The 26341-nt window shown below is 45.1% G+C and overlaps 1 protein-coding gene across 2 annotated transcripts in view; it reads left to right on the top strand.

Annotated features, from left to right (window-relative positions):
• Positions 1–959: 959 nt before the first annotated feature.
• znf408 (zinc finger protein 408) overlaps positions 960–26341 on the top strand; it is a 35274-nt gene continuing 9892 nt past the window's right edge. The window contains exons 1-5 of one of the 2 annotated variants that reach the window (XM_086007570.1): positions 960–1156; positions 2897–2993; positions 7739–8013; positions 16871–16944; positions 18566–18762. In XM_086007570.1, coding sequence (XP_085863696.1) covers positions 2912–2993; positions 7739–8013; positions 16871–16944; positions 18566–18762 — 628 coding nt within the window. In that variant the 5' untranslated portion in view covers positions 960–1156; positions 2897–2911. Of the gene's footprint in view, positions 1157–2896; positions 2994–7738; positions 8014–16870; positions 16945–17360; positions 17545–18565; positions 18763–26341 lie in introns of those variants that run through there. The other variant, XM_086007571.1, reaches the window with a different exon arrangement.

The raw sequence follows: 26341 nt of genomic DNA on the forward strand, positions 1-26341 counted from the left end.
ACCAGGAGAGGTCTTCCGTGATGTGGACTCCGAGGAACTTGAAGCTGTCCACCCTTTCCACCACAGCCCCATTGATGTGGATGGGGGTGTGACTTCCGCCTTTGGACTTCCTGAAGTCCACAATGATTTCTTTTGTTTTCTTGGTGTTAAGGGCCAGGTTGTTATCGGCGCACCACTTCACGAGATGCTGGACCTCCTCCCTGTAGGCTGACTCATCGTTGTTGGTGATCTGGCTTACTACCGTGGTGTCATCCGCAAACTTGATGATGGTGTTGGAACCATTAACAGCCACACAGTCGTGGGTGAAGAGGGAGTAGAGGAAGGGGCTCAGCACACATCCTTGTGGGGCCCCGTGTTCAGGGTCGGGGGCGGGGGGGTGTGTGGAGGTGTGGTTACCTAATTTGACAGACTGGGGTCTGTTTGTTAGGAAGTCCAGGGTTCAGTTGCAGAGGGAAGTGTTCAGGCATATTGCATCTGCTATGCTTCTGCCCAATCACCCAAACTGTTCCAGAGTCTATAGAATTTTGGAAGATGATCTACTATTTCTAGGGCCACTTCCTTAAGTACCCTAGGATGTAGATGATCAGGCCCTGGGGACTTGTCAGCCTTCAATCCCATCAATTTCCCTAACACCGTATGATGCACTGTGTTTGCAAACAAACGAGGAAAAAATTTTCAAATACTTTTTCCTGAAATCTGGTTAGGACTTTTATAAATTAAAACAAAGTTGTTACTCACTGGAATGAAATAAGAATGGTGAATTGAATTATGAACATATTATAATAATGTTTTGTATTTGTGCCTGACAAGTGCCCCTCATTATGAATGATACAGTAATTTATTTTGGATTCAAACGTAACCAGGACGTCACTGTTAAAATAAGGACAGCTCTACATATTTTTAATGATTTTCCAATCTGTATCAATGTTGCATTGCAGGTGATAACTCGCCCCTCACATTCCCCCAGCGCTGGCAGTTCTGGTGGGGGAGGGGAGAAGTGAGGTCGGAACGTTTGTTGCGAGTCAGTGTTGCTGCGGGGAAGCAGAGCGCGGGCGGTTCCAGCTTGTTGAAACATGGAGTCCGGCGGTGGCTTGGCTGGTGTTGTTGGCGTCCGCGGCCTGGACATGGAGTTCGACCACCTTTGACAGCGACTCAGGTCAGACCGCGCTCTGGGGGAGGGAGGGAAGTTTGCGAGAGTCAGGGAGACCAGCTGTGATCTAAATAAACACAGCAGCGCAGGCCGCATAACAACCAAAAAATAAACCCACAGTCTGCTCTTCAAAACTGGACACATTTCACTTCTCACCGAGACTTGTGTATTTAAAACATCGGCACCCATCCTTACTCCTGTTTAATTTGATTAATCGGGATACCAGTCGAAATGTATATTTTTTTATACAAGACGACTTCCTGTGGCGTTACTCATGGATAAAAATAACAATCGTGTCTCCCTTCTGTAACTGTCTGCCGCCCTCTCTCTAAGTCTTCCGTCTCCCTCCATCTTTCTGTTTCCCTTTCTCTTGGTATGACTGTCGAGCACTTTCTTCCGTATCTTCGTTTCTTTCTGTAAGTCTCTCCTTCCCGTCTCTTCCCCACTTTCTCCCTGCGTGCCCGCCACGCACTCCTTTTCCTTTTACAAAAGCAAAATACTGCGGATGCTGGAAATCTGAAATAAAAACAGAAAATGCTGGAAACACTTAGCAGATCAGGCAGCATCTCACAGAATCACAGAAACCCCACAGTGCAGATAGAGGCCATTTCGGCCCATCGAGCCTGCACCGACACATATCCCACCCGATCCCCATAACCCCTACACCAACACATATCCCACCCGATCCCCGTAACCCCACGTATTTAATCCCCCTAACACTAAGGGTCAATTTATCATAGCCAATCGACCTAACCCACACATCTTTGGACTGTGGGAGGAAACCGGAGCACCCGGAGAAAACCCACGCAAACACAGGGAGAATGTGCAAACTCCGAGGCCGGATTCGAACCTGGGTCCCTGGCGCTGTGAGGCAACTGTGGTGCATCTGTGGAGAGAGAAACAGAGTTAACGTTTCAGGTTGATAACCCTTTTCCTCTTAACTTGCTACAGAGACCTGGAGACAGGCCCGATGATCCGACCCTCTGCTCTTCGTAGAAATCATCTTAACTTTCTGCGGGCACAAAGACATAGGTTTCCTCTTGGGCAAAAGCCTATGCTTGAAACCCACCTTGGAAATATCACCACGTAATCCTCCCCTCAAATTGTACCTATCTCTATAGCCACCAGTACTTCAATGTAGTGTTCACATCATATATTTATACATAAATGTTTTAATTACTCTTGGATGTCCTTACAGTTCAAGTGAGCAGAGTATTAAAGATTTACATATACACGAAGACAGTTGACTGAAAACCAAGTGACAACAATGTTAGAACTATGTTTGCCAGGACTAGTTTTTTTTAGAAAATGAATTAGGGACTGTCCACTTTTACTAGCTGTTTTGGTTCTCTTACATACAGATCTATTTGTCTGTGTATAGTAACATGTATTATATATTGCATAACTCCAACATGTAATTTATTTCCTTGAAATTAGCAACCTTTGCTATGTGACAGGGAGTGGTCATGTGGACCGTGAAATCTTTCAGCCAGGAACCAGGTTCAGCCTCCACATAAACATCCTCATGTAACACTTGCCCACTGCTGTGACTTAACCAGAGGGTCTGGTTCGAATTAAACTCTTGTGAGTGTAGTTTCCAGTGGCGAAAGTCAGGATTGGCTGAATATAGGGTCATGATACCTAGGGCAGGATTTGATCAAGGTTGATTGGGGAGGATGATACAGGTAGGATCTGTTTTATTTTATTTTGCTAGTTTGTAATTAATAGGACTTTTTCTGTTTGTAGGTGTGTTACCAAAAGATGCCACAAGTAAATGAAGAAAGTGAGGGGCTAGGGTTAACTGAAGAGGACCTTATTCCACCAGACCACAAGCAGCAGCTGTGTAAGTAAAACCCTGTACATATATATTTTTTAACTAAAGAGTTAGATTGTGGAATAACTGACTTAGATAATGAGCTCTGATGCCCAATTTGTGCTGAGTTAGTTGATCTCAGTTGAGGTAACAGTTGGAACTGCTGCTGTTTGTATCTGTGCCTCTAGGCTAAGAGGGGCGGCGGGAGGAAATAAGCCAGGGTTTTCACTCCTGACTGTGATGCAGCAACCCCTGATGGAACGGGCAAATGTGTGGACATCGAGTAAGAAGGGAGGTATGGGTGTGGCTGTGATACCCTCCTATTAAATACCCTACCAGCACTCGCTGTCCAGGCTGACTCATGAAGTATGGCATCTCGGGAGAGGCACTAGCATGCTGTTGGTGCCCATGGAACCAGCACTTCAGAACGGGGAAGAACATTGGAAGTGACTGAGTACCTCCTCAGTAAGAAATCAGCCTATTTTTCCCATCCCTGGGGTGATGAGACTAATTGCAACACCTTAATGCCACACTTGCTGAGAATTGTCTTAATTAATACAACCCAGGGATTAAAGCTGGGATTTTCCTGATGTGTGTAACTTAGTGCCAAACCATATGGTGCACTTACCCACTAAACCATCAGGGGTTGATTTTATTTTAATTACCAGTCCAAATGTAACTATAGGCTGTAGAATCATTACGGTAAAATGTACTTTTTGTAATGTCAGCAGATAAAAATTGTCCTGTCATGCTAGAATCCTTCAGATTCTACATTACAATTATCTTAATTTGAGCTTTGAATTCCTGTATTTTTCTTCGGGCGCTATGCAGACAAACCTACGCCAGTGCGAAGAGAAATTAAAGCTGCGCAGACTGGAAATCTGAAATAGAAAACATAAAGTGCTGCAAACACCTGAAGAGAGTTAACATTTTGGATTGAATGTCCGCCTTGGCTCAGTGGATCGCACTCTTGCTCCTGAGTCAGAAGGTTGTGGGTTCAAACCCCACTCCAGAGACTTGAGTACATAATCCAGACTGACACTCCATACATTATTGAGGGAGTGCTGCACTGTCTGAGGTGCTGTATTTCAGATAAGACATTAAACTGAGGCCCTGTCTGCCCTGTTAGGTGGATGTAATAGATCCCATGGCACTAGATGAAGAAGAGCAGGGGAGTTCTCCCTGATGTCTTGGCCAATATTTATCCCTCAACCAACATCACTAACAGATTATCTGGTCATTATCACATTGCAGTTTGAGTGACCTTGCTGTGTGCAAATTGGCTGCTGCATTTCCTACATTACAACTCTAAAAGTACTTCCTTGGCTGTAAAGCCTGAGGTCATGAAAGGCGCTATAGAAATGCATGCTCCTTGTTTCTTCATTAGAATTAATGTCAGTGCTGCGCTGAGCTGCATGTTAAGAGGGTTCTGACAATGACCAGGGGATTGGGACTTTTGTCCTTAGCCTCTGTGTAGCCCTTTATGAGAGTAAGCTTGCAGGGAACATAAAAACTGACTGTAAAAGCTTTTATAGCTATGTGAAGAGAAAAAAGATTGGTGAAGTCAAGCGTAGGTCCCTTGCAGTCAGAATCAGGGGAATTTCTAATGGGGAACAAAGAAATGGCAGACCAATTATAAATACATATTTTGGTTCTGTCTTCACAAAGGAGGACACAAATAACCCCCCAGAAATGTCGGGGAACATAGGGTCTGATGAAAGGGAGGTACTGAAAGAAATCAGTATTTGTAGGGAAATGGTGTTAGGGAAATTGACGGGATTGAAAGCCGATAAATCCCCAGGGCCTGATAATCTACGTCCTAGGGCACTTAAGGAAGTGGCCATAGAAATAGTAGATGCATTGCTGGTCATCTTCCAACATTCGATTAGACTCTGGAACAGTACCCATGGATTGGAGAATAGCTAATGTTACCCCACTGTTCAAAAAAGGTGGTAGAGAGAAGATGGGGAATTACAGATCGGTGAGCCTGACATCGGTAGTGGGGAAAATGCTAGAGTCCATTATAAAAGATGTAATAGCAGAGCACTTGGAAAACAGTGACAGGATCAGACAAAGTCAACATGGATTTACAAAAGGTAAATCGTGCTTGACTAATCTACTGGAACTTTTTGAGGATGTAACTGGTAAAATAGGTAAGGGAGAACCAGTGGATGTGGTGTATTTGGACTTTCAAAAGGCTTTCGATAAGGTCCCGCATAAGAGATTAGTGTGTAAAGTTAAGGCACATGGGATTGGGGGCAAGGTATTGACTTGGATAGAGAACTGGTTGGCAGACAGAAAGCAAAGAGTTAGAATAAACGGGTCTTTTTCCGAGTGGCAGGCAGTGACTTGTGGGGTACCGCAGGGATCGGTCCTTGGACCCCAGCTATTCACAATATATATTAATGATCTAGACGAGGGAACTAGATGTAATATCTCCAAGTTTGCAGACGACACAAAGCTGGGTGGGCATGTGTGCTGTGAGGAGGATGCCGAGAAACTCCGATATGATTTGGACAGGTTGGGTGATTGGGCAGAAGCATGGCAGATGCAATATAACGTGGATAAATGCGAGGTTATCCACTTTGGTGTCAAAAACAGGAAGGCAGATTATTATCTGAATGGCAATAGATTGGGAAAAGGGGAAGTGCAACGAGACCTGGGTGTCCTTGTGCACCAGTCGCTGAAGGTATGCATGCAGGTGCAGCAGGTGGTTAAGAAGGCAAATGGTATGTTGGCCTTCGTAGCGAGAGGGTTTGAGTACAGGAGCAAGGATGTCTTGCTGCAGTTGTACAGGGCCTTGGTGAGACCACACCTTGAGTATTCTGTGCAGTTTTGGTCGCCTTATCTGAGGAAGGATGTTCTTGCCATGGAGGGAGTGCAGCGAAGATTCACCAGACTGATACCTGGGATGGCAGGAATGACGTATGAGGAGAGATTGGGTCGATTAGGCTTCTACTCGCTGGAGTTTAGAAGAATGAGAGGGGATCTCATTGAAACTTATAAAATTCTAACAGGACTAGACAGACTAGATGCAGGAAGGATGTTCCCGATGGTCGGGGAGTCCAGAACCAGGGGTCACAGTCTAAGGATAAGGGGTAAGCCATTTAGGACAGAGATGAGGAGGAATTTCTTCACCCAGAGAGTGGTGAACCTGTGGAATTCTCTACCACAGAAGGCAGTAGAGGCCAATTCATTAAATATATTCAAGAAGGAGTTGGATATATTTCTTAAGGCTAAAGGGATCAAGGGATATGGAGAGAAGGCAGGGACAGGGTACTGAATTTGGATGATCAGCCATGATCTCATTGAATGGCGGAGCAGGCTCGAGGGGCCGAATGGCCTACTCCTGTTCCTATCTTCTATGTTTCTATGTTTCCGACATCAATGTGGCAGAGATCAGCTGAAGACCATTTTCCTCCTTTCATGCTGCACGTTGGCTCTCCAATCCTGTGCCACACTAGTCTTTTATTGTTCCACCTCCCCCATTCAAAATGCCACCTCACTGGTGGAATACTGTTGACTGAAGTTTAGTTCTGCTGCCATTTAATACCACAGGTATTCATGTTTCAGTGGACAGAGACTTGTTTAAAAATTGAAATTATGGCCTGACCCATTTCTTTTTTGGGAAGTTTTTCTTTGCTCCACCGTTTGTGGCCGTACCTTCAGCTGTGGGCCCTAAGCTCTGGAATTTTCTCCCTAAACCCCTCTGCCACTCCTCCTGAAAGAAAGAAAGAATTGCATTTATATAGCGCCTGTCATGGCCTTGGGGTGCCCCAAAGTGCTTTGCAGCCAATGAAGTACTTTTGAAATGTAGGAAAAGTCCTCTAAGAAGCTCCTTAAAACCTACCTCTTTGATCAAGCTTTGTCCACCTGTCCTAATATCTCCGTGGCTTGGTGTCGAATTTTGTTTGGTAACACTCCTGTGAAGCTCCTTGGGATGTTTTACTATGTTAAAGGCATTATATAAATACAAGTTGACATTGTTGAAGTGTTTTATTCAAACATGTTTACTTAAAAATGAAAAGTTAATTTTTTTTAAAGATAAATCTGCAAATGTGCTAAATCGTGAATAAAATATGGAGCAAACGAACATGTGGTATGGCATGTCTCTATCAATGCGAGTGCTTTGGGTCTGGTAGAAACAGGAAAATATGTAACAAAACATGAACCCACCAAAAAACCTGGAAAGAAACAGTTACAGTATGTTAAATTTCTGAGTCTGTATCAGTCATTTAAAGAATAGTTTGGGCTTTTGTCCCCCCTATCACCACTCAAACAAAAGAGGGTGACCATTGGCAATGTAGCCTCCGAGTTATATCCACCACACTTTAAATAGGGGAGGGAGGGGAAAGTGGAGCAGAAGAAGCAGGAGCATGAGCTAGCACCAACATACAGCCAGACCAATGCTACCAGATAACAGTTGGGGCTACAAAGAAGGTAACAATCAGAGAACTGGCCTAAAACAAGAAATTGTTCTCCATTTTCTCCATTTTGTAGCTTTATGTTATCGTATACACAGGATTCTGCCTGAGAGGATGGGTGGGTGGGCAACTTTAAACACAGCCTTCATCATTGCTACTCTTACTAGGCAGAAAGGGGTGTTGAGAATGACGGTGTGGAGCCTCTTAGGAACCAGCCGTGTTTGATAACTTATCAGCAGGATGGAAGCTCATGTGAAAACCCACGGCTTTATGCACTAATGTGTTGCTTCACCTTGCTGTTCTTAAACCTTAAATGTTGTGTAAATTCTCCTGTTCCATTTTTTTCTTTAGTCTGTGAGGACTGTCAGGAGTTCTTCGAAAAGAGATGTCCAGTACACGGCCTGCCGCCTTTTATAAAAGATACTCCAGTGGAGCTTGGGTTGCCATGCCGAGCCTTCTACACACTCCCCCCTGGTCTGGCAGCAGGACCTTCCCAGACTCAGGAAAACCAGCTAGGCATCTGGTGCGTTTCTAAGGCACTTCCCAGAGGAATATTCTTCGGACCTCTTGAAGGAAAACTGGAATGCGATGATGTAACTGGAATAGCATCTTTCATTTCAAAGGAGGTACGGAGTATTTTAGTAAACTCTTCTATTCTAGAAGTCCTCTAGTATCTGGAGTCTGCATGATATATAAGAACATAAGAATTAGGAGCAGGAGTAGGCCATACGGCTCCTCGAGCCTGCTCCGCCATTCAATAAGATCATGGCTGATCATCGACCTCAACTCCACTTTCCTGCCCGATCTCCATATCCCTTGATTCCAAAAAACTATCTATCTCAGCCTTGCATATACTCAAAGACTCAGCATCCACAGCCCTCTGGGGCAGAGAATTCCAAAGATTCACAACCCTCTGAGAAAATAAATTCCTCCTCATCTCGGTCTTAAATGGCCGACCCCTTATCCTTAGACTGTGTCCCCTGGTTCTGGACTCCCCGACCATCGGGAACATCCTTCCTGCATCTAGTCTGTCCAGTCTTGTCAGAATTTTATAAGTTTCAATGAGATCCCCTCTCATTCTTCTAAACTCCAGCGAGTATAAGGCCAATCGACCCAATCTCTCCTCATACGTCATTCCTGCCATCCCAGGTATCAGTCTGGTGCATCTTCGCTGCACTCTCTCCATGGCAAGAACATCCCTCCTCAGATAAGGTGACCAAAACTGCATACAATACTCAAGGTGTGGTCTCACCAAGGCCCTGTACAACTGCAGCAAGACATCCTTGCTCCTGTACTTGAATCCTCTCGCTACGAAGGCCAACATACCATTTGCCTTCTTAACTGCCTGCTGCACCTGCATGCTTACCTTCAGCGACTGGTGCACAAGGACACCCAGGTCTCGTTGCACTTCCCCTTTTCCCAATCTATTGCTGTTCAGATAATAATCTGTCTTCCTGTTTTTGCCACCGAAGTGGATAACCTTGCATTTATCCACATTGGGCAGATGCATGGCAAATGTAGTATAATCACCCAACCTGTCCAAATCGTACTGGAGTTTCTCTACATCCTCTTCACAGCACACACGCCCACCCAGCTTTGTGTCGTCTGCAAACTTGGAGATATTACATCTACTCCCCTTGTCTAGATCATTTATTTATATATATATATATATATATATTGTAAATAGCTGGGGTCCTAGCACCGATCCCAGCGGTACCCCACTAGTCACTGCCTGCCACTCAGAAAAAGATCCGTTTATTCCAACTCTTTGCTTCCTGTCTGCCAACTAGTTCTCTATCCAAGTCAGTACCTTACCCCCAATCCCATGTGCTTTAACTTTACATGCTAATCTCTTATGCGGGACCTTTTCGAAAGCCTGAAAGTCCAAATACACCACATCCACTGGTTCTCCCTTATCTATTCTACCAGTTACATCCTCAAAAAAATCCAATAGATTAGTCAAGCATGACTTATCTTTTGTAAATCCATGTTGACTTTGTCCGATCCTGTCATCGTTTGCCCAGTGCTCTGCTATTATATATCTTTTATATAATGGACTCTAGCATTTTCCCACTACCGGTGTCAGGCTTATCGGTCTATAATTCCCCGTTTTTTCTCTACCACCCTTTTTAAATAGTGGGGTTACATTAGCTATCCTCCAATCCATGGGAACTATTCCAGAGTCTATAGAATTTTGGTAGATGACCAGCAATGCATCTACTATTTCTAGGGCCACTTCCTTAAGTGCCCTAGGATGTAGATCATCATAGAAACATAGAAGATAGGAGCAGGAGTAGGCCATTCGGCCCCTTGAGCCTGCTCCACTATTCAATGAGATCATGGCTGATCATCCAAATTCAGTACCCTGTCCCTGCTTTCTCCCCATATGCCTTGATCCCTTTAGCCTTAAGAAATATATCCAACTCCTTCTTGAATATATTTAATGAATTGGCCTCTACTGCCTTCTGTGGTAGAGAATTCCACAGGTTCACCACTCTCTGGGTGAAGAAATTCCTCCTCATCTCTGTCCTAAATGGCTTACCCCTTATCCTTAGACTGTGACCCCTGGTTCTGGACTCCCCGACCATCGGGAACATCCTTCCTGCATCTAGTCTGTCCAGTCCTGTCAGAATTTTATAAGTTTCAATGAGATCCCCTCTCATTCTTCTAAACTCCAACGAGTATAAGCCCAATCGACCCAACCTCTCCTCATACGTCATTCCTGCCATCCCAAGTATCAGTCTGGTGAATCTTTGCTGCACTCCCTCCATGGCAAGAACATCCTTCTTCAGATAAGGCGACCAAAACTGCACGCAATACTCAAGATGTGGTCTCACCAAGGCCCTGTACAACTGCAGCAAGATATCCTTGTTCCTGTACTCAAGCCCTCTCGCTACGAAGGCCCAGGGAATTTATCGGCCTTCAATCCCATCAATTTCCCTAACACCATTTCCCTACAAATACTGATTTCATTCAGTTCCTCCCTCTCATTCGACCCTATGTTCCCCGACATCTCTGGGAGGTTATTTGTGTCCTACTTTGTGAAGACAGAACCAAAGTATGTATTTAATTGGTCTGCCATTTCTTTGTTCCCCATTATAAATTCCCCTGATTCTGACTGCAAGGGACCTATGCATGACTTCACCAATCTTTTTCTCTTCTATAGAAGCTTTTACAGTCAGATTTTATGTTCCCTGCAAGCTTACTCTCATAATCTATTTACCCCCTCTTAATGAATCCCTTTGTCCTCCTTTTCTGAATCCTAAACTGCTCCCAATCCTCAGGTTTGCTGCTTTTTCTGGCCAAATTATATGTCCTCTCCTTGGATCTTATGCTATCCCTAATTTCCCTTGTTCGCCACGGTTGAGTCACCTTTTTTGTTTTATTTTTTTGCCAAACAGGGATGAACAAATTCTGTAGTTCATCCAAGCGATCTTTAAATGTTTGCCATTGCCTATCCACCATCAACCCTTCAAGTAACATTCCCCAATCCATCCTAGCCAACTCGTGCCTTATACCATCGTAGTTTCCTTTATTTAAATTCAGGACCCTAGTCTCTGAGTCAACTACTTCACTCTCCATTTTAATGAAGAATTCCTTCATATTATGATCGCTCCTCCCCAAGGGGCCTCGTACAACAAGATTGCTAATTAATCCGTTCTCATTACATAATACCCAGTCTAAGATGGCTTGATCTCTAGTTAGTTCCTCGACATATTGGTCCAGGAAACCATCCCGTATACACTCTAGGAATTCCTCCTCCACAGTATTGTTACTAATTTGGTTAGCCCAATCTATATGTAGATTAAAGTCGCCCATGATAACTGCTGTGCCCTTATTGAACGCGTCTAATTTCCCGTTTAATGCCATCCCCAACCTCCGCATAACTGTTTGGGGGTCTGTATACAACTCCCACTAATGTTTTCTGCCCCTTGGTATTTCTCAGCTCTGCCCATACAGATTCCACATCATCAGAGCTAATATCCTTCCTTACTATTGTGTTAATCTCTTTAACCAGCAATGCTCCCCCACCTCCCTTTCCTTTTTTCCTGTCCTTCCTGAATATTGAATACCCCTGGATGTTGAATTCCCAGTCTTGGTCACCCTGGAGCCATGTCTCCGTAATCCCAATTATATCATATCCGTTTACATCTATTTGCACAGTTAATTCATCCACCTTATTACGAATGCTCCTCGCATTAAGACACAAAGCCTTCAGGCTTGATTTTTTAACACTCTTAGTCCTTTTAGAATTCTTATTTACTGTGGCCCTGTTTGATTTACACCCTTGATTTCTCTGCCTTCCACTTTTGCTTTTCTCCTTCCTGTCTTTTGTTTCTATCCTTGCTTCCCTTTCCTCTGTCTCCCTGCACAGGTTTCCAACACCCTGCCATTTTAGTTTATACCCTCCCCAACAGCACTAGCAAACACTCCCTCTAGGACATCGGTTCAGGTCCCGCCCAGGTGCAAACCGTCCAGGTGAGAAGCAATAAGCAAAGGAGAGAAACACAAAGGGCCAAACTAATTCATAATGAGAGTGTGAAAAAAGCAAGCCTGAAGGCTTTGTATCTTAATGCTAGAAGCATTAGGAACAAGGTGGATGAATTAGTTGTGGAAATAGAGGTAAACAAGTATGATTTGATTGGGATTACAGAAACGTGGCTGCAGGGTGGGCAAGGCTGGGAACTTAACATCCAGGGATATACAATATTTAGGAATGATCGGCAAAAAGGTAGGGGAGGTGGGGTAGCATTGCTGGTAAAGGAGGGGATTAATGCAATGGAAAGGAAGGATATTAACTCGGATGAAACGGAATCTGTATGGGTAGAAATGAGAAATAGCAAGGGGAAGAAAACGTTAGTGGGTGTGATATATAGGCCTCCAAATAGTAATATGGAGGTGAGGGAAGGCATAAAAAGGGAAATTAGAGAAGCGTGCGATAAGAGCACAGCTGTCATCATGGGTGACTTTAATTTACATATTGATTGGACTACCCAAATTAGTAAAAATTCTGAGGAGGAGGAATTCCTGGAATGTTTTCGGGACGGTTATCTGGACCAATATGTCGAGGAGCCGACTCGAGATCAGGCCATTTTAGACTGGGTATTGTGCAATGAGAAGGGACTTATCAGCAATCTTCTTGTACGAGGCCCCTTGGGTCAGAGCGATCATAATATGATCGAGCTCTCAGTCGAGATGGAGAGTGAGGAAATTGAATCAGAGACTAAGGTCCAGAACTTAAATAAAGGGAATTACGAGGGTATGAGACGGGAATTGGGTAAGATTGATTGGGTGGTGTTTCTGGGGGGATTGACAGTGGATAGACAATGGCAAGCATTCAAAGATAGAATGGAAGAATTCCAGAACATGTTTATACCGGTTTGGCATAAAAATAAACCTAAAAAGGTGACTCAACCGTGGATAACGAGGGAAATTAGGGACAGCATAAAATCAAAAAAAAGGGCATATCAACTGGCAAAAAAAAACACCAGACCGGAAGATTGGGGGCAGTACAGGATACAGCAAAAGAGGACAAAGGGATTAATCAGGAAGGGGAAAATAGAATACGAAAGTAAACGTGCAGCAAACATAAAGACAGACTGCAAAAGCTTTTATCGGTATATCAGGAGGAAAAGACTGGTAAAATCCCAAGTCGGTCCCTTGCAGTCCGATTCGGGAGAATATATAATGGAGAATAAGGAAATGGCAGACCAATTAAACTCATACTTTGGTTCTGTATTCACAAAGGAGGACACAAATAACCTCCCAGGAATATCGGCAAACATAGGGACTAATGAGAGGGAGGAGCTGACAGAAATTAGTATCTCTAGGGATATGGTGTTGGGTAAGTTGAGGGGACTGAAGGCCGACAAATCCCCGGGGCCTGATAAACTACATCCTAGGGTACTTAAGGAGGTGGCCCTGGAGATAGCAGATGCTCTAAGGATCATCTTCCGGAACTCCATTGACTCGGGAACAGTACCCGTGGATTGGAGGGTAGCTAATGTTACCCCAATATTTAAAAAGGGGGGTAGAGAGAAAGCAGGGAATTATAGACCAGTAAGCCTTACATCGGTTGTGGGCAGAATGCTAGAGTCCATTATTAAGGATAAAATAGCGGAGCACTTGACAAATGGGGAAAGGATCGGACAGAGTCAACATGGATTTACAAAGGGTAAATCGTGTTTGACTAATCTGCTGGAATTTTTTGAGGAAGTAACTGGTAAAATAGATGGGGGAGAGCCAGTGGATGTGGTGTACCTTGACTTCCAGAAAGCCTTCGATAAGGTTCCACACAAAAGATTATCATGCAAAATTAAGGCTCATGGGACTGGGGGCAAAGTATTAACGTGGATAGAGAACTGGCTGGCGGATAGAAAACAGAGAGTTGGAATAAACGGCTCGTTTTCGGAGTGGCAGGCAGTGACCAGCGGGGTGCCGCAAGGATCTGTCCTGGGACCCCAGCTGTTCACAATATATATAAATGATCTGGATCAGGGAATTGGATGCAATATTTCCAAATTCGCTGACGACACTAAACTAGGAGGAGGGGTGGGCTCTGATGAGGATGTCAGGAGGCTACAGTGCGATTTGGACAGGTTGGGGGAATGGGCGGATACGTGGCAGATGCACTATAATGTGGATAAATGCGAGGTTATCCACTTTGGGGGTAAAAACAGGAGGGTAGATTATTATCTAAATGGCAATAGATTGGGAGATGGGGAAGTGCAGAGGGACCTGGGTGTTCTTGTGCACCAGTCACTGAAGGAGAGCATGCAGGTGCAACAGGCGATTAAGAAGGCAAATGGTATGTTGGCCTTCATATCAAGGGGGTTCGAGTATAGGAATAGGGATACCTTACTACAGCTGTACAAGGTGCTGGTGAGACCGCATCTGGAGTATTGTGTACAGTTTTGGTCGCCCCATCTGCGGAAGGATGTTCTTGCCATGGAAAGAGTGCAACGGCGATTCACCAGGCTGATACCTGGAATGGTGGGAATGACCTACGAAGAGAGATTAAATAGTTTGGGCTTGTACTCACTGGAGTTTAGAAGATTGAGAGGGGATCTCATCGAAACATATAAAATTATGGCAGGCCTGGACAGGCTGAATTCAGAGAGAATGTTTCCAATGGCCGGGGAGCACAGAACCAGGGGCCACAGTCTAAAAATAGCGGGCAAATCATTTAAAACAGAGATGAGGAAGAATTTCTTCACTCAGAGTGGTGAGCCTGTGGAATTCCCTGCCACAGAGGGCTGCGAAGGCTAATTCAATAAATATTTTCAAGAGAGAATTGGATATATTTCTGAAGGCTAAGGGGATTAAGGGTTACGGAGAAAAGGCGGGGACGGGGTACTGAACTGGTAAGATCAGCTATGATCTCAGACGAAGATCAGCCATGATCTCATTGAATGGCGGAGCAGGCTCGAATGGCGGAGCAGGCTCGAAGGGCCGAATGGCCTACTCCTGTTCCTATCTCTATGTTTCTATGTACTGGTGCCACCTCATCCAGAACCGGTTCCAATGTCCCAGGAATTTGAATCCCTCCCCCTTGCACCATTCCTCTAGCCACGTATTCATCTGAAATATCCTTCTATTTCTACTCTGACTAGCACGTGGCACTAGTAGCAATCCTGAGATTACTACCTTTTGCGGTCCTATTTTTCAATTTACCTCCTAACTCCCTATATTCAGCTTTTAGGACCTCATCCCGTTTTTTACCTATATCGTTGGTACCTATATGCACCACGACAACTGGCTGTTCACCCGCCCCCTCCAGCATGCCCTGCAGCCGCCCTGAGACATCCTTGACCCTTGCACCAGGGAGGCAACATACCATCCTGGAGTCTCGTTTGCGGCCGTAGAAACGCCTATCTATTCCCCTTACAATAGAATCCCCTATCACTATAGCTCTCCCGCTCTTTTTCCTCCCGTCCTGTGCAGCAGGACCACAATGGTTCCAGGAAGTTGGCTGCTGCTGCCTTTCCCTGATAAGCCATCTCCCTCAACAATATCCAAAGTGGTATATCTGTTTGAGAGGGGGATGGCCACAGGGGACCCCTGCACTACCTGCCTGCACCTACTACTCTGCCTGGTGGTCACCCATTCCCTTCCTGCCTGTGCAGCCTTTACCCGCGGTGTGACCAACTCCCTAAACGTGCTATCCACGATGTCCTCAGCATCGCGAATGCTCCAGTATGTATCCATTCGCAGCTCCAGCGCCGCAATGCGGTCTGTCAGTAGCTGCAGCTGGATACACTTCCCGCACACATGGTCGTCAGGGACACAGGAAGTGTCCCTGATTTCCCACATGGTGCAGGAGGAGCATGCCACGAGGCCGAGCTGTCCTGCCATGAATTACCCTTTAAGTAATTCAAATTGGCCCAGAAATTCGGGTCTCCACGGGTGAGTACGCACGGGGTACTCACCCGTAGGCCCAACGGAAGTGGCAGTTTCGTGCATGTGCGGGAAACCGGAACTTCCGTTCCCTTAAAGGAAGGGGTTCAGAGGTCAAACGCGTACACCGGAGAGGCAGTGCGTGCACATGGAACTTACGATTTTTTCCCCAGGTTTCTCCAGGAGGGTAAGTCTCCAGGAGTTACACATGTAAAAAGCAGGCGCAAGGCCTGCTTTTAACAAGGTAGGTGGTGAATTAATTAAAATTAAAACATTTTTTCCATAGGTTTATTATTTTTAAATACATTAAAGAAAGTTAAGCTTATTTTTAGCCCCGTTAGAAAATGTTATTTTTTTCAAAAATTTAAATTATTGTTTTAATGTTATTTTGTGTGATTTATAGTTATTTTAAAAGTGATTTAAAAAAAAATTATTTGAAGTTTTAGTTATGTTTTGGGGCTTATAGTATTTATAGGTTTGACAGCCCTTCCTGTCAATTTTATGAATGGGCATTTCCCTGCTACCATTGACTCTCCATGGCCCACGTGATCCTGGGGGATGCATCGAACTAACTGCGCCCCTGGGATACGCAAGCACTGCGCGCTGGCAGTTGGAGCAGGCCCAGGATGTGAATCCCACGCGGGCCCACAGTACAACGGCCGGCGCGCTAGGTAAGTGCAGGTCAGGGGCTTGCACCCACGGGAAGCCTCCGACCCGAATTTCTGGGCAATTAAATTAAATCATATCGATACCACTAATTACACTACAATTAAATGATATACTCAAGGGCCCTTGTTTACTACCACTCCCCGCTACACAACAGAGACCCTAGAAACTTTAAACCACAAAAATTAAGTTCGGAAAAAAGCGAGATGTGAGGTGCACATATTTACAGTACAGTGTAAGGGGCAACCCAGCCAGATCACCATGTCACCAGCCTACTGTCAGCCCTTGTGCGAATAAGTGCAATAAACAGCGAAGGTGGGCGGACTGCGGAGACACTATGAATCTGGATGCCTTTCCTTCTTTTGAAAAGGGAGACGACCTTATCCCATCCACCGTGACTGATTGTCTTTGTTACTGCAGCTTAGAGAAAATGGTGAAAAAGGAGGATCGCCAGAAGCACAGAGGGTCAGCCAGTCGCTCTCAAACTGGATGAGGTAACATCATTTTTATGTATAAATGTAACGGCACTCAACAAAGATTCCCCAAGAATGTGCTTATTAAATTTTGATTTATTGTAAATTCTAATTCAGTGTTGCTGACCCATCTGTTCTCCCACAGCTCCCTTCAGTTTGGGAGGGTTGGCATACAGAGATCCTGGTCCAAGAGGGTCAACGCGTGACTTTCTGCTGAAGTCTATATGCTGGCACCTTGACCTACGCTAGCATAGTGAGTCACTATCCCAAACCTCTTAAAAACATTCAATAAATTAATTGTCTCCAGTATTAGGGTGCTCTCCTAACCATGAAGGAGTTCAAATAGCTATATATTTCTAATGTTATTTTTATCTGCTGAAACCATGTTCTGGTCACCAATATAATTTTGTATTCACAGTTTTAAAATCATTAGAGGAATTAGGAGTGACTAGCTTCAGCACAACAAAGTCAACTGGCCCAGTGAGATAGTAGCGCTGTAATTTAAACAGTGACTAGTTACTGCATCTGCATCGCCCTCTCAACGTCATTAAACAGTATCTAAAGACCGATGACTCCTCCACAGTTGTTAATTGGTATCGGAAGCTCAATCAAGCAGAACAAGTTGGGTCTATTTGATTTTTTTTTCCTTTGCAAATGTGGGAACAAGTCAGTGCTGTGACATTGCTTCATCTAGCTGCTTGCTGAAAAAGTGATGAAGCGCATTGATTTCAAACACTTTATCTTGAGGTAGTTCCACTGTCCCACACACACCTTACCCCAAAAAGGGTTTAACCATGCAGAGAGTGCAAGGATCCTCCATTTTAGTAAATATCTATGGAGTTGAGCAGGTGAAAATGATCTGAATAGGTCAAATTGGCCTTTACTCACTCTTGCCGCTTTCTGTCCTTTTCATGACCATAGCTTGGTCATTTTTCTCATAAGATCATTCCAGTATTTCAATATTTCTTTAACCAATCAAGTTCAGAAAGGCTCTCCAGTACCATCCCCTGAATGACTTGTTTGCATGCAGAAATGTCTGCTGATTTGCTGTCTCAAAAAAATGTAAATATTGCACCCTAGGCTGATCTCAAAAGAGCAATTGCTGATGGTATACAAGTGATTCAGATGTATTGGAGGATATTGGAGAATTATCATAGGCTGTAATCTAATTGGGAGGTTCAAGTGGCATCATAAACCATGAAAGCAAAACTCTAATGAATTACAACTGTCCTATGGACTTCATTTGTGTGGGCAGTACATATATATAGGTATATTTCATAACAGTCACACACACTAATACATTTCTGGAAAAGTTTTATTTTGCTTATGATGTTTTGGTATAAAATTCCTATTTTTTTCTCCTCCGTCCTTATTCTCCCTTTCTCTATTCCCCCCCCCCCCCCCCCTCCAGCCCAGGTCACATGCTGAGAATATGCCTCCGTGCCTCCTCCAGTATCGCTTTGCATCAGTGCCAGGAGATACATGAGCGCAATCTGGGCATTTAAAATTGAATATAATACATTTCTAACATGGTTCAATAAAGTGAGCTTTGAGTTGGCCAAGTGGACAGATGTTACAAAAAGTGTCTGCAGAAGCCCAGCCTCAGCTACAGTTGGGTCATAAATTTGAGTTGTTTTTACAGATATGCAAACAAGGCAAAAACAAAAGAAGAGAGCAATGCAGTCATTTTCCAGTTTTATGGAAAGATCTACTACAGGGTCAGGAAAACTATCGAACTGGGCCAAGAACTTCTCTTCTGGCCAGAGGAGAATCGTGTTCAAGTAATACAGGAAATAAACAGTGCACAAGAGGACAATGAGACAGTTGAAGTTTGCACAGGTAAATGTGGTATGCTATCTGCTTCCTTATCTTCATGTAGATAGCATGCAGTTTATGTTTCCATAATTCCAGGTAGATGGAGTATGAGTTCTGCTTCTAAAGCTCCATGTAGCTCCAGTGCAGTCTCACTGTCCAGAGCTCCAGTGCAGTCTCAGCATCAATAGCTCCATGTAGATCCAGTGCAGTCTCACTGTCCAGAGCTCCATGTAGCTCCAGTGCAGTCTCAGCATCAATAGCTCCATGTAGATCCAGTGCAGTCTCACTGTCCAGAGCTCCATGTAGCTCCAGTGCAGTCTCAGCATCAATAGCTCCATGTAGATACAGTGCAGTCTCACTGTCCAGAGCTCCATGTAGATCCACTGCAGTCTCGGCATCAATAGCTCCATGTAGATCCAGTGCAGTCTCGGCATCAATAGCTCCATGTAGATCCAGTGCAGTCTCGGCATCAATAGCTCCATGTGGATCCAGTGCAGCCTCACTGTCCAGAGCTCCATGTAGCTCCAGTGCAGTCTCGGCATCGATAGCTCCATGTAGATCCAGTGCAGTCTCGGCATCAATAGCTCCATGTAGATCCACTGCAGTCTCAGCATCAATAGCTCCATGTAGATCCAGTGCAGTCTCACTGTCCAGAGCTCCATGTAGATCCACTGCAGTCTCAGCATCAATAGCTCCATGTAGATCCAGTGCAGTCTCGGCATCAATAGCTCCATGTAGATCCAGTGCAGTCTCGGCATCAATAGCTCCATGTAGATCCAGTGCAGTCTCGGCATCAATAGCTCCATGTAGATACAGTGCAGTCTCACTGTCCAGAGCTCCATGTAGATACAATGCAATCTCAGCATCAATAGCTCCACGTAGATCCAGTGCAGTCTCAGCATCGATAGCTCCATGTAGATCCAGTGCAGTCTCAGCATCGATAGCTCCATGTAGCTCCAGTGCAGTCTCACTGTCCAGAGCTCCATGTAGCTCCAGTGCAGTCTCAGCATCAATAGCTCTATGTAGATCCAGTGCAGTCTCACTGTCCAGAGCTCCATGTAGATCCAGTGCAGTCTCACTCCAGAGCTCCATGTAGATCCAGTGCAGTCTCACTGTCCAGAGCTCCATGTAGCTCCAGTGCAGACTCAGCATCAATAGCTCCATGTAGATACAGTGCAGTCTCACTGTCCAGAGCTCCATGTAGATCCACTGCAGTCTCGGCATCAATAGCTCCATGTAGATCCAGTGCAGTCTCAGCATCAATAGCTCCATGTAGATCCAGTGCAGTCTCACTGTCCAGAGCTCCATGTAGCTCCAGTGCAGTCTCGGCATCGATAGCTCCATGTAGATCCAGTGCAGTCTCGGCATCAATAGCTCCATGTAGATCCACTGCAGTCTCAGCATCAATAGCTCCATGTAGATCCAGTGCAGTCTCACTGTCCAGAGCTCCATGTAGATCCACTGCAGTCTCAGCATCAATAGCTCCATGTAGATCCAGTGCAGTCTCGGCATCAATAGCTCCATGTAGATCCAGTGCAGTCTCGGCATCAATAGCTCCATGTAGATCCAGTGCAGTCTCGGCATCAATAGCTCCATGTAGATACAGTGCAGTCTCACTGTCCAGAGCTCCATGTAGATACAATGCAATCTCAGCATCAATAGCTCCACGTAGATCCAGTGCAGTCTCAGCATCGATAGCTCCATGTAGATCCAGTGCAGTCTCAGCATCGATAGCTCCATGTAGCTCCAGTGCAGTCTCACTGTCCAGAGCTCCATGTAGCTCCAGTGCAGTCTCAGCATCAATAGCTCTATGTAGATCCAGTGCAGTCTCACTGTCCAGAGCTCCATGTAGATCCAGTGCAGTCTCACTCCAGAGCTCCATGTAGATCCAGTGCAGTCTCACTGTCCAGAGCTCCATGTAGCTCCAGTGCAGACTCAGCATCAATAGCTCCATGTAGATACAGTGCAGTCTCACTGTCCAGAGCTCCATGTAGATCCACTGCAGTCTCGGCATCAATAGCTCCATGTAGATCCAGTGCAGTCTCAGCATCAATAGCTCCATGTAGATCCAGTGCAGTCTCACTGTCCAGAGCTCCATGTAGATACAATGCAGTCTCAGCATCAATAGCTCCATGTAGATCCGTATCCATCTTTCCCAGAACTCCTTGTTTCAACCCCTCCAATCAGGCTTCTGCCCATGCCACAGTACAGAAACTGTTCTTACCAAAGTCACAAATGACATCCTAATTGACTGTGACAAACTTAATCTATCCCTTCTTGTCCTGTTGGACCTGTCTGCAACCTTTGACACGATTGACCACAAAATTTATTTCCACGTGGATACGGTGCAGTCTCACTATCCATAACTCCACGTGGATGGGGTCAGTATCATCCAAAGCTCCATTTAGTTGAGCTATGGCTACTAATGTTGTTTACTGGGAGTGGTAGTGCAGAGACTAGACCCTGAGACTGCACCCCATCTGCATCAAGCTATGGCCACAGTCTCTGGTTCATTCACTCCTGATAGATAGGGCACAGGCTCTGTTTTCTCCACTTCTGGTGGTTAGGTTGCAGTCTCTTGTTCCACCATTCCCAGTAGATAGGATACAGTCTCTGCTTCTACCACTCCCGGTAAATAGGGAGCAGTCTCTGGTTCCACCACTCCCAGTAGAGAGGGCACAATTTCTGGTTCAACCATTCTTAGAGTTAAATAATGGGGACAAGTTGCATAAAGTTGGGTTACATTCCATTTAATTTAAAAGTTTGAGGGGTGATCTAGTTGAGGTGTTTAAAATTATAAAGGGATTCGATATGGTCGATACAAAGAAACAATTTCCGCTAGCGGGGAAACCAAAACGAGGGGACATAATCTTAACATTAGAGCCAGGCCATTCAGGATTGAAATCGGGAAGCAGTTTTTCACACAAAGGATAGTAGAAATCTGGAAAACTCTCCCCAAGAGGCTGTGGATGCTGGATCAGTTGTAATTCTCAAGACTGAGATTGATAGATTTTTCTGACGAAAGGTCATCGACCTGAAACGTGAAACATAGAAACATAGAAGATAGGAGCAGGAGTAGGCTATTCGGCCCCTCGAGCCTGCTCTGCCATTCAATGCGATCATGGCTGATCATCCAAATTCAGTACCCTGTCCCTGCTTTCTCCCCATATCCCTTGACCCCCTTAGCCTTAAGAAATATATCTACTCTTTCTTGAATATATTTAATGAATTGGCCTCAACTGTCTTCTGTGGTAGAGAATTCCACAGGTTCACCACTCTCTGGGTGAAGAAATTCCTCTTTATCTCTGTCCTAAATGGCTTACCCCATATCCTTAGACTCTGACCCCTGGTTCTGGACTACCACGCCATCAGGAACAGCCTTCCTGCACCTAGTCTGTCTAGTCCTGTTAGAATGTTATAAGTTTCAATGAGATCCCCTCTCATTCTTCTAAACTCTAGCGAATATAAGCCTAATCGACCCAATCTCTCCTCATACATCATTCCTGCCATCCCAGGTATTAGTCTGGTGAATCTTCGCTGCACTCCCTCCATGGCAAGAACATCCTTCTTCAGATAAATCAATCAAATCAAATCAAATCAACTTTTATTGTCATTGTTAGTGCACAAGTGCAGTACAACGAAATGTAGGCTTGCGGCTCCCGAGAGTGTACAATTTGGATTAGGACACTTAAACATTTCAACATACATTTGTACATATATATTAGCATAAAGATGACCATAATAAAGTGCATCGGCAGATGTGCAGGCTTTAGTGTTTATTTGTGGAGTTCAGTAGGATGACAGCCCTGGGAAAGAAGCTGTTCCTAAATCTGGTCGTACGGGTGCGAATGCATCTGTAGCGTCTTCCAGATGGTAGGAGGGCGAACAGACTGTGGCTGGGGTGGGTAGGGTCTTTGATGATGGACCGTGTCCTCCGTAGGCAGCGTTTCTGATATATATGTTCTATGGTCGGTAGCCGGGTGCCGGTAATGCGTTGGGCAGTTTTGACTACCCGCTGCAGGGCTTTCCGGTCATGGGAGCTACAGCTGCCGTACCATACCGTGATACAGTTTGTCAGGATGCTCTCTATAGTGCAGCGGTAGAAGTTAGAGAGGATCGGGGGTGACAGATTACATCCCTTCAGCCTCCTCAAGAAATATAGGCGCTGCTGGTCCTTCTTCACCAGAGAGGAGGTGTTGAGGGACCAGGAGAGGTCTTCCGTGATGTGGACTCCGAGGAACTTAAAGCTGGCCACCCTTTCCACCTCCGCCCCATTGATGTGGATGGGGGTGTGACTTCCGCCTTTGGACTTCCTGAAGTCCACGATTATTTCCTTTGTTTTCTTGGTGTTAAGGGCCAGGTTGTTGTCGGCGCACCACTTCACGAGATGCTGGACCTCCTCCCTGTAGGCTGACTCATCGTTGTTGGTGATCTGGCCTACTACCGTGGTGTCATCTGCAAACTTGATGATGGTGTTGGAACCATTAACAGCCACACAGTCGTGGGTGAAGAGGGAGTAGAGGAGGGGGCTCAGCACACATCCTTGTGGGGCCCCCGTGTTCAGGGCCGGGGGGGGGGGGGGAGGTGTGGTTACCTAATTTGACAGACTGGGGTCTGTTTGTTAGGAAGTCCAGGGTCCAGTTGCAGAGGGAAGTGTTCAGGCCAAGAGTTTGGAGTTTGGTGGCCAGCTTGTTGGGGACGATAGTGTTGAATGCTGAGCTGTAGTCTATAAACAACATTCTGATGTAGGTCTCCTTAACTGCACACAATACTCAAGGTGTGGTCTCATCAAGGTCCTGTACAACTGCAGCAAGACATCCTTGCTCCTGTACTCGAATCCTCTTGCTATGAAGGCCAGCATACCATTTGCCGCCTTAACCGCATGCTGCACCTGCATGCTTACCTTCAGCGACTGGTGCACAAGGACACCCAGGTCTCGTTGCACTTCCCCTTTTCCCAATCTATTGCCGTTCAGATAATAATCTGCCTTCCTGTTTTTGCCACCAAAGTGGATAACCTCACATTTATCCACATTATACTACATCTGCCATGCATCTGTACAATCCATCCAAATCGTACTGGAGTTTCTCTGCATCCTCCTCACAGCACACACGCCCACCCAGCTTTGTGTCGTCTGCAAACTTGGAGATATTACATCTGGTTCCCTCATCTAGATAATTAATATATATTGTGAATAGCTGGGGTCCTAGCACCGATCCCTGTGGTACCCCACTAGTCACTGCCTTCCACTTGGAAAAAGACCCATTTGTTCCAACTCTTTGCTTCCTGTCTGCCAACCAGTTTTCTATCTAAGTCAGTACCTTGCCCCCAATCCCATCTGCTTTAACTTTGCACGCTAGTCTCTTATGCGGGACCTTATCGAAAGCCTTCTGAAAGTCCAAATACACCACATCCACTGGTTCTCCCTTATCTATTCTACTAGTTACATCCTCAAAAAATTCCAGTAGATTAGTCAAGCATGATTTACCTTTTGTAAATCCATGTTGACTTTGTCCAATCCTGTCACTGTTTTCCAAGTGCTCTGCTATTATATCTTTTATAATGGACTCTAACATTTTCCCCACTACCGATGTCAGACTTACCGGTCTATAATTCCCCATTTTTTCTCTACCACCTTTTTTAAATAGTGGGGTTACATTAGCTACCCTCCAATCCATGGGAACTGTTCCAGAGTCTATAGAATTTTGGAAGATGACCAGCAATGCATCTACTATTTCTAGAGCCACTTCCTTAAGTACCCTAGGACGTAGATTATCAGGCCCACGGGATTTATCGGCCTTTAATCCCATCAATTTCCCTAACACCATTTCCTTACAAATACTGATTTCATTCAATTCCTCCCTCTCATTAGACCCTATGTTCCCCGACATCTCTGGGAGTTTATTTGTGTCCTCCTTTGTGAAGACAGAACCAAAGTCCGCCATGTCTTTGTTCCCCATTATAAATTCCCCTGATTCTGACTGCAAGGGACCTACGCTTGACTTCACCATCTTTTTCTCTTCACATATCAAAGAAGCTTTTACAGTCAGTTTTTATGTTCTCTGAAAGCTTACTCTCATACTCTATTTTCCCCCTCTTAGTTAATCCCTTTGTCCTTTGCTGAATCCTAAACTGCTCCTAATCCTCAGGTCTGCTGCTTTGTCTGGCCAATTTATATGTCCTCTCCTTGGATCTTATGCTATCCCTAATTTCCCTTGTTAGCCACAGTTGAGTCACCTTTTTTGTTTTATTTTTAACTCTGTTTCTCTCTTCACAGATGCTGCCTGACCTGAGTTTCTCCAGCATTTTCTGTTTTTATTTCAGATTTCCAGCACCTGCAGTATTTTCTTTTTGTGTTGATAGATTTTTGTTGGGTAAGGGTATCAAGGGATATGGATCAAAGATGGGTAAATGGAGTTGAGGTACAAATCAGCCATGATCTAATTGAATGATGGGATAGGCTCGAGGGGCTGAATGTCCTATTCCTGTTCCTACCCGGTAGGTAGGGCACAGTCAATGCATCAACCACCCCCAGTAGGTAGAGCATGATCTATGGTACCGCCACTCCCAGTAGATGGGGTGTGCACTCTGCCCCCTGTATATAGCGTGTAGTAGCTAGTTTTAGAACTCGCATCTCTGCTGTATGAAATCCTGAATGGAGATGGTGGGCTGTGGTCAGTTGATATTCAGGATGTTCCCTCGAGGGAGTTTGTACAAAAAATATTTGTTCCCGGGGTGCCTCTAAACAAGTGATTACAGGCCAGACTACCTAACCTCAGTAGTGGGAAAATTATTGGAAAAAATTCTGAGGGACAGTAATAATCGTCATTTAGAAAGACACGGATTAATCAAGGACAGTCGGCATGGATTTGTTAAGTGAAGATCATCTCTGATTAACTTGATTTGAATTTTTTGAGAAGGTAGCAAGGAGGTTCGATTGAGGGTAGCACGTTTGATGTAGTCTACATGGATTTTAGCAAGGCTTTTGACAAGGTCCCACATGGCAGACTGGTCAGAAAAGTAAAAGCCAACTAGGGGGCATAATTTCAGAATAAGGGGGCACCCATTTAAAACGGAAATTAGGAATTTCCTCTCTGAGGGTCGTAAATCTTTGGAATTCTCTTCCCCTGAGAGCTGTGGAGACTGGGTCATTGAATTGAATATATTTAAGGTGGAGATAGACAGATTTTTGAATGGTAAGAGAGTCACGGTTATGGAGAGCAGGCAGGGAAGTGGAGTTGAGGCCAAGATCAGATGAGCCATGATCTTATTGAATGACGGAACAGGCTCGAGGGGCCAGATGACCTACTCCTGCTCCTACGTCTTATGTTCTTACTAGCTGGGGGAGCCCGGCTTTGCCAGGGCTGTTTTGGGCCGGGTGGTTTAAATCGAGTCCCAGGCTTTGGGGCCTGTCACACACACAGAATCCCCACAGTGCAGATAGAGGCCATTTTGGCCCATCGAGCCCGCACCGACACATATCCCACCCTATCCCCGTAACCCCACGTATTTAATCCCCTAACACTAAGGGTCAATTTATCATAGCCAAATCAACCTAACCCGCACATCTTTGGACTGTGGGAGGAAACCGGAGCACCCGGAG

This window comes from Somniosus microcephalus, chromosome 15, assembly GCF_052327205.1.
Source record: "Somniosus microcephalus isolate GS21.2 chromosome 15, FLI_Smic_1.0, whole genome shotgun sequence".
In the NCBI taxonomy this organism is placed as follows: domain Eukaryota; kingdom Metazoa; phylum Chordata; class Chondrichthyes; order Squaliformes; family Somniosidae; genus Somniosus; species Somniosus microcephalus.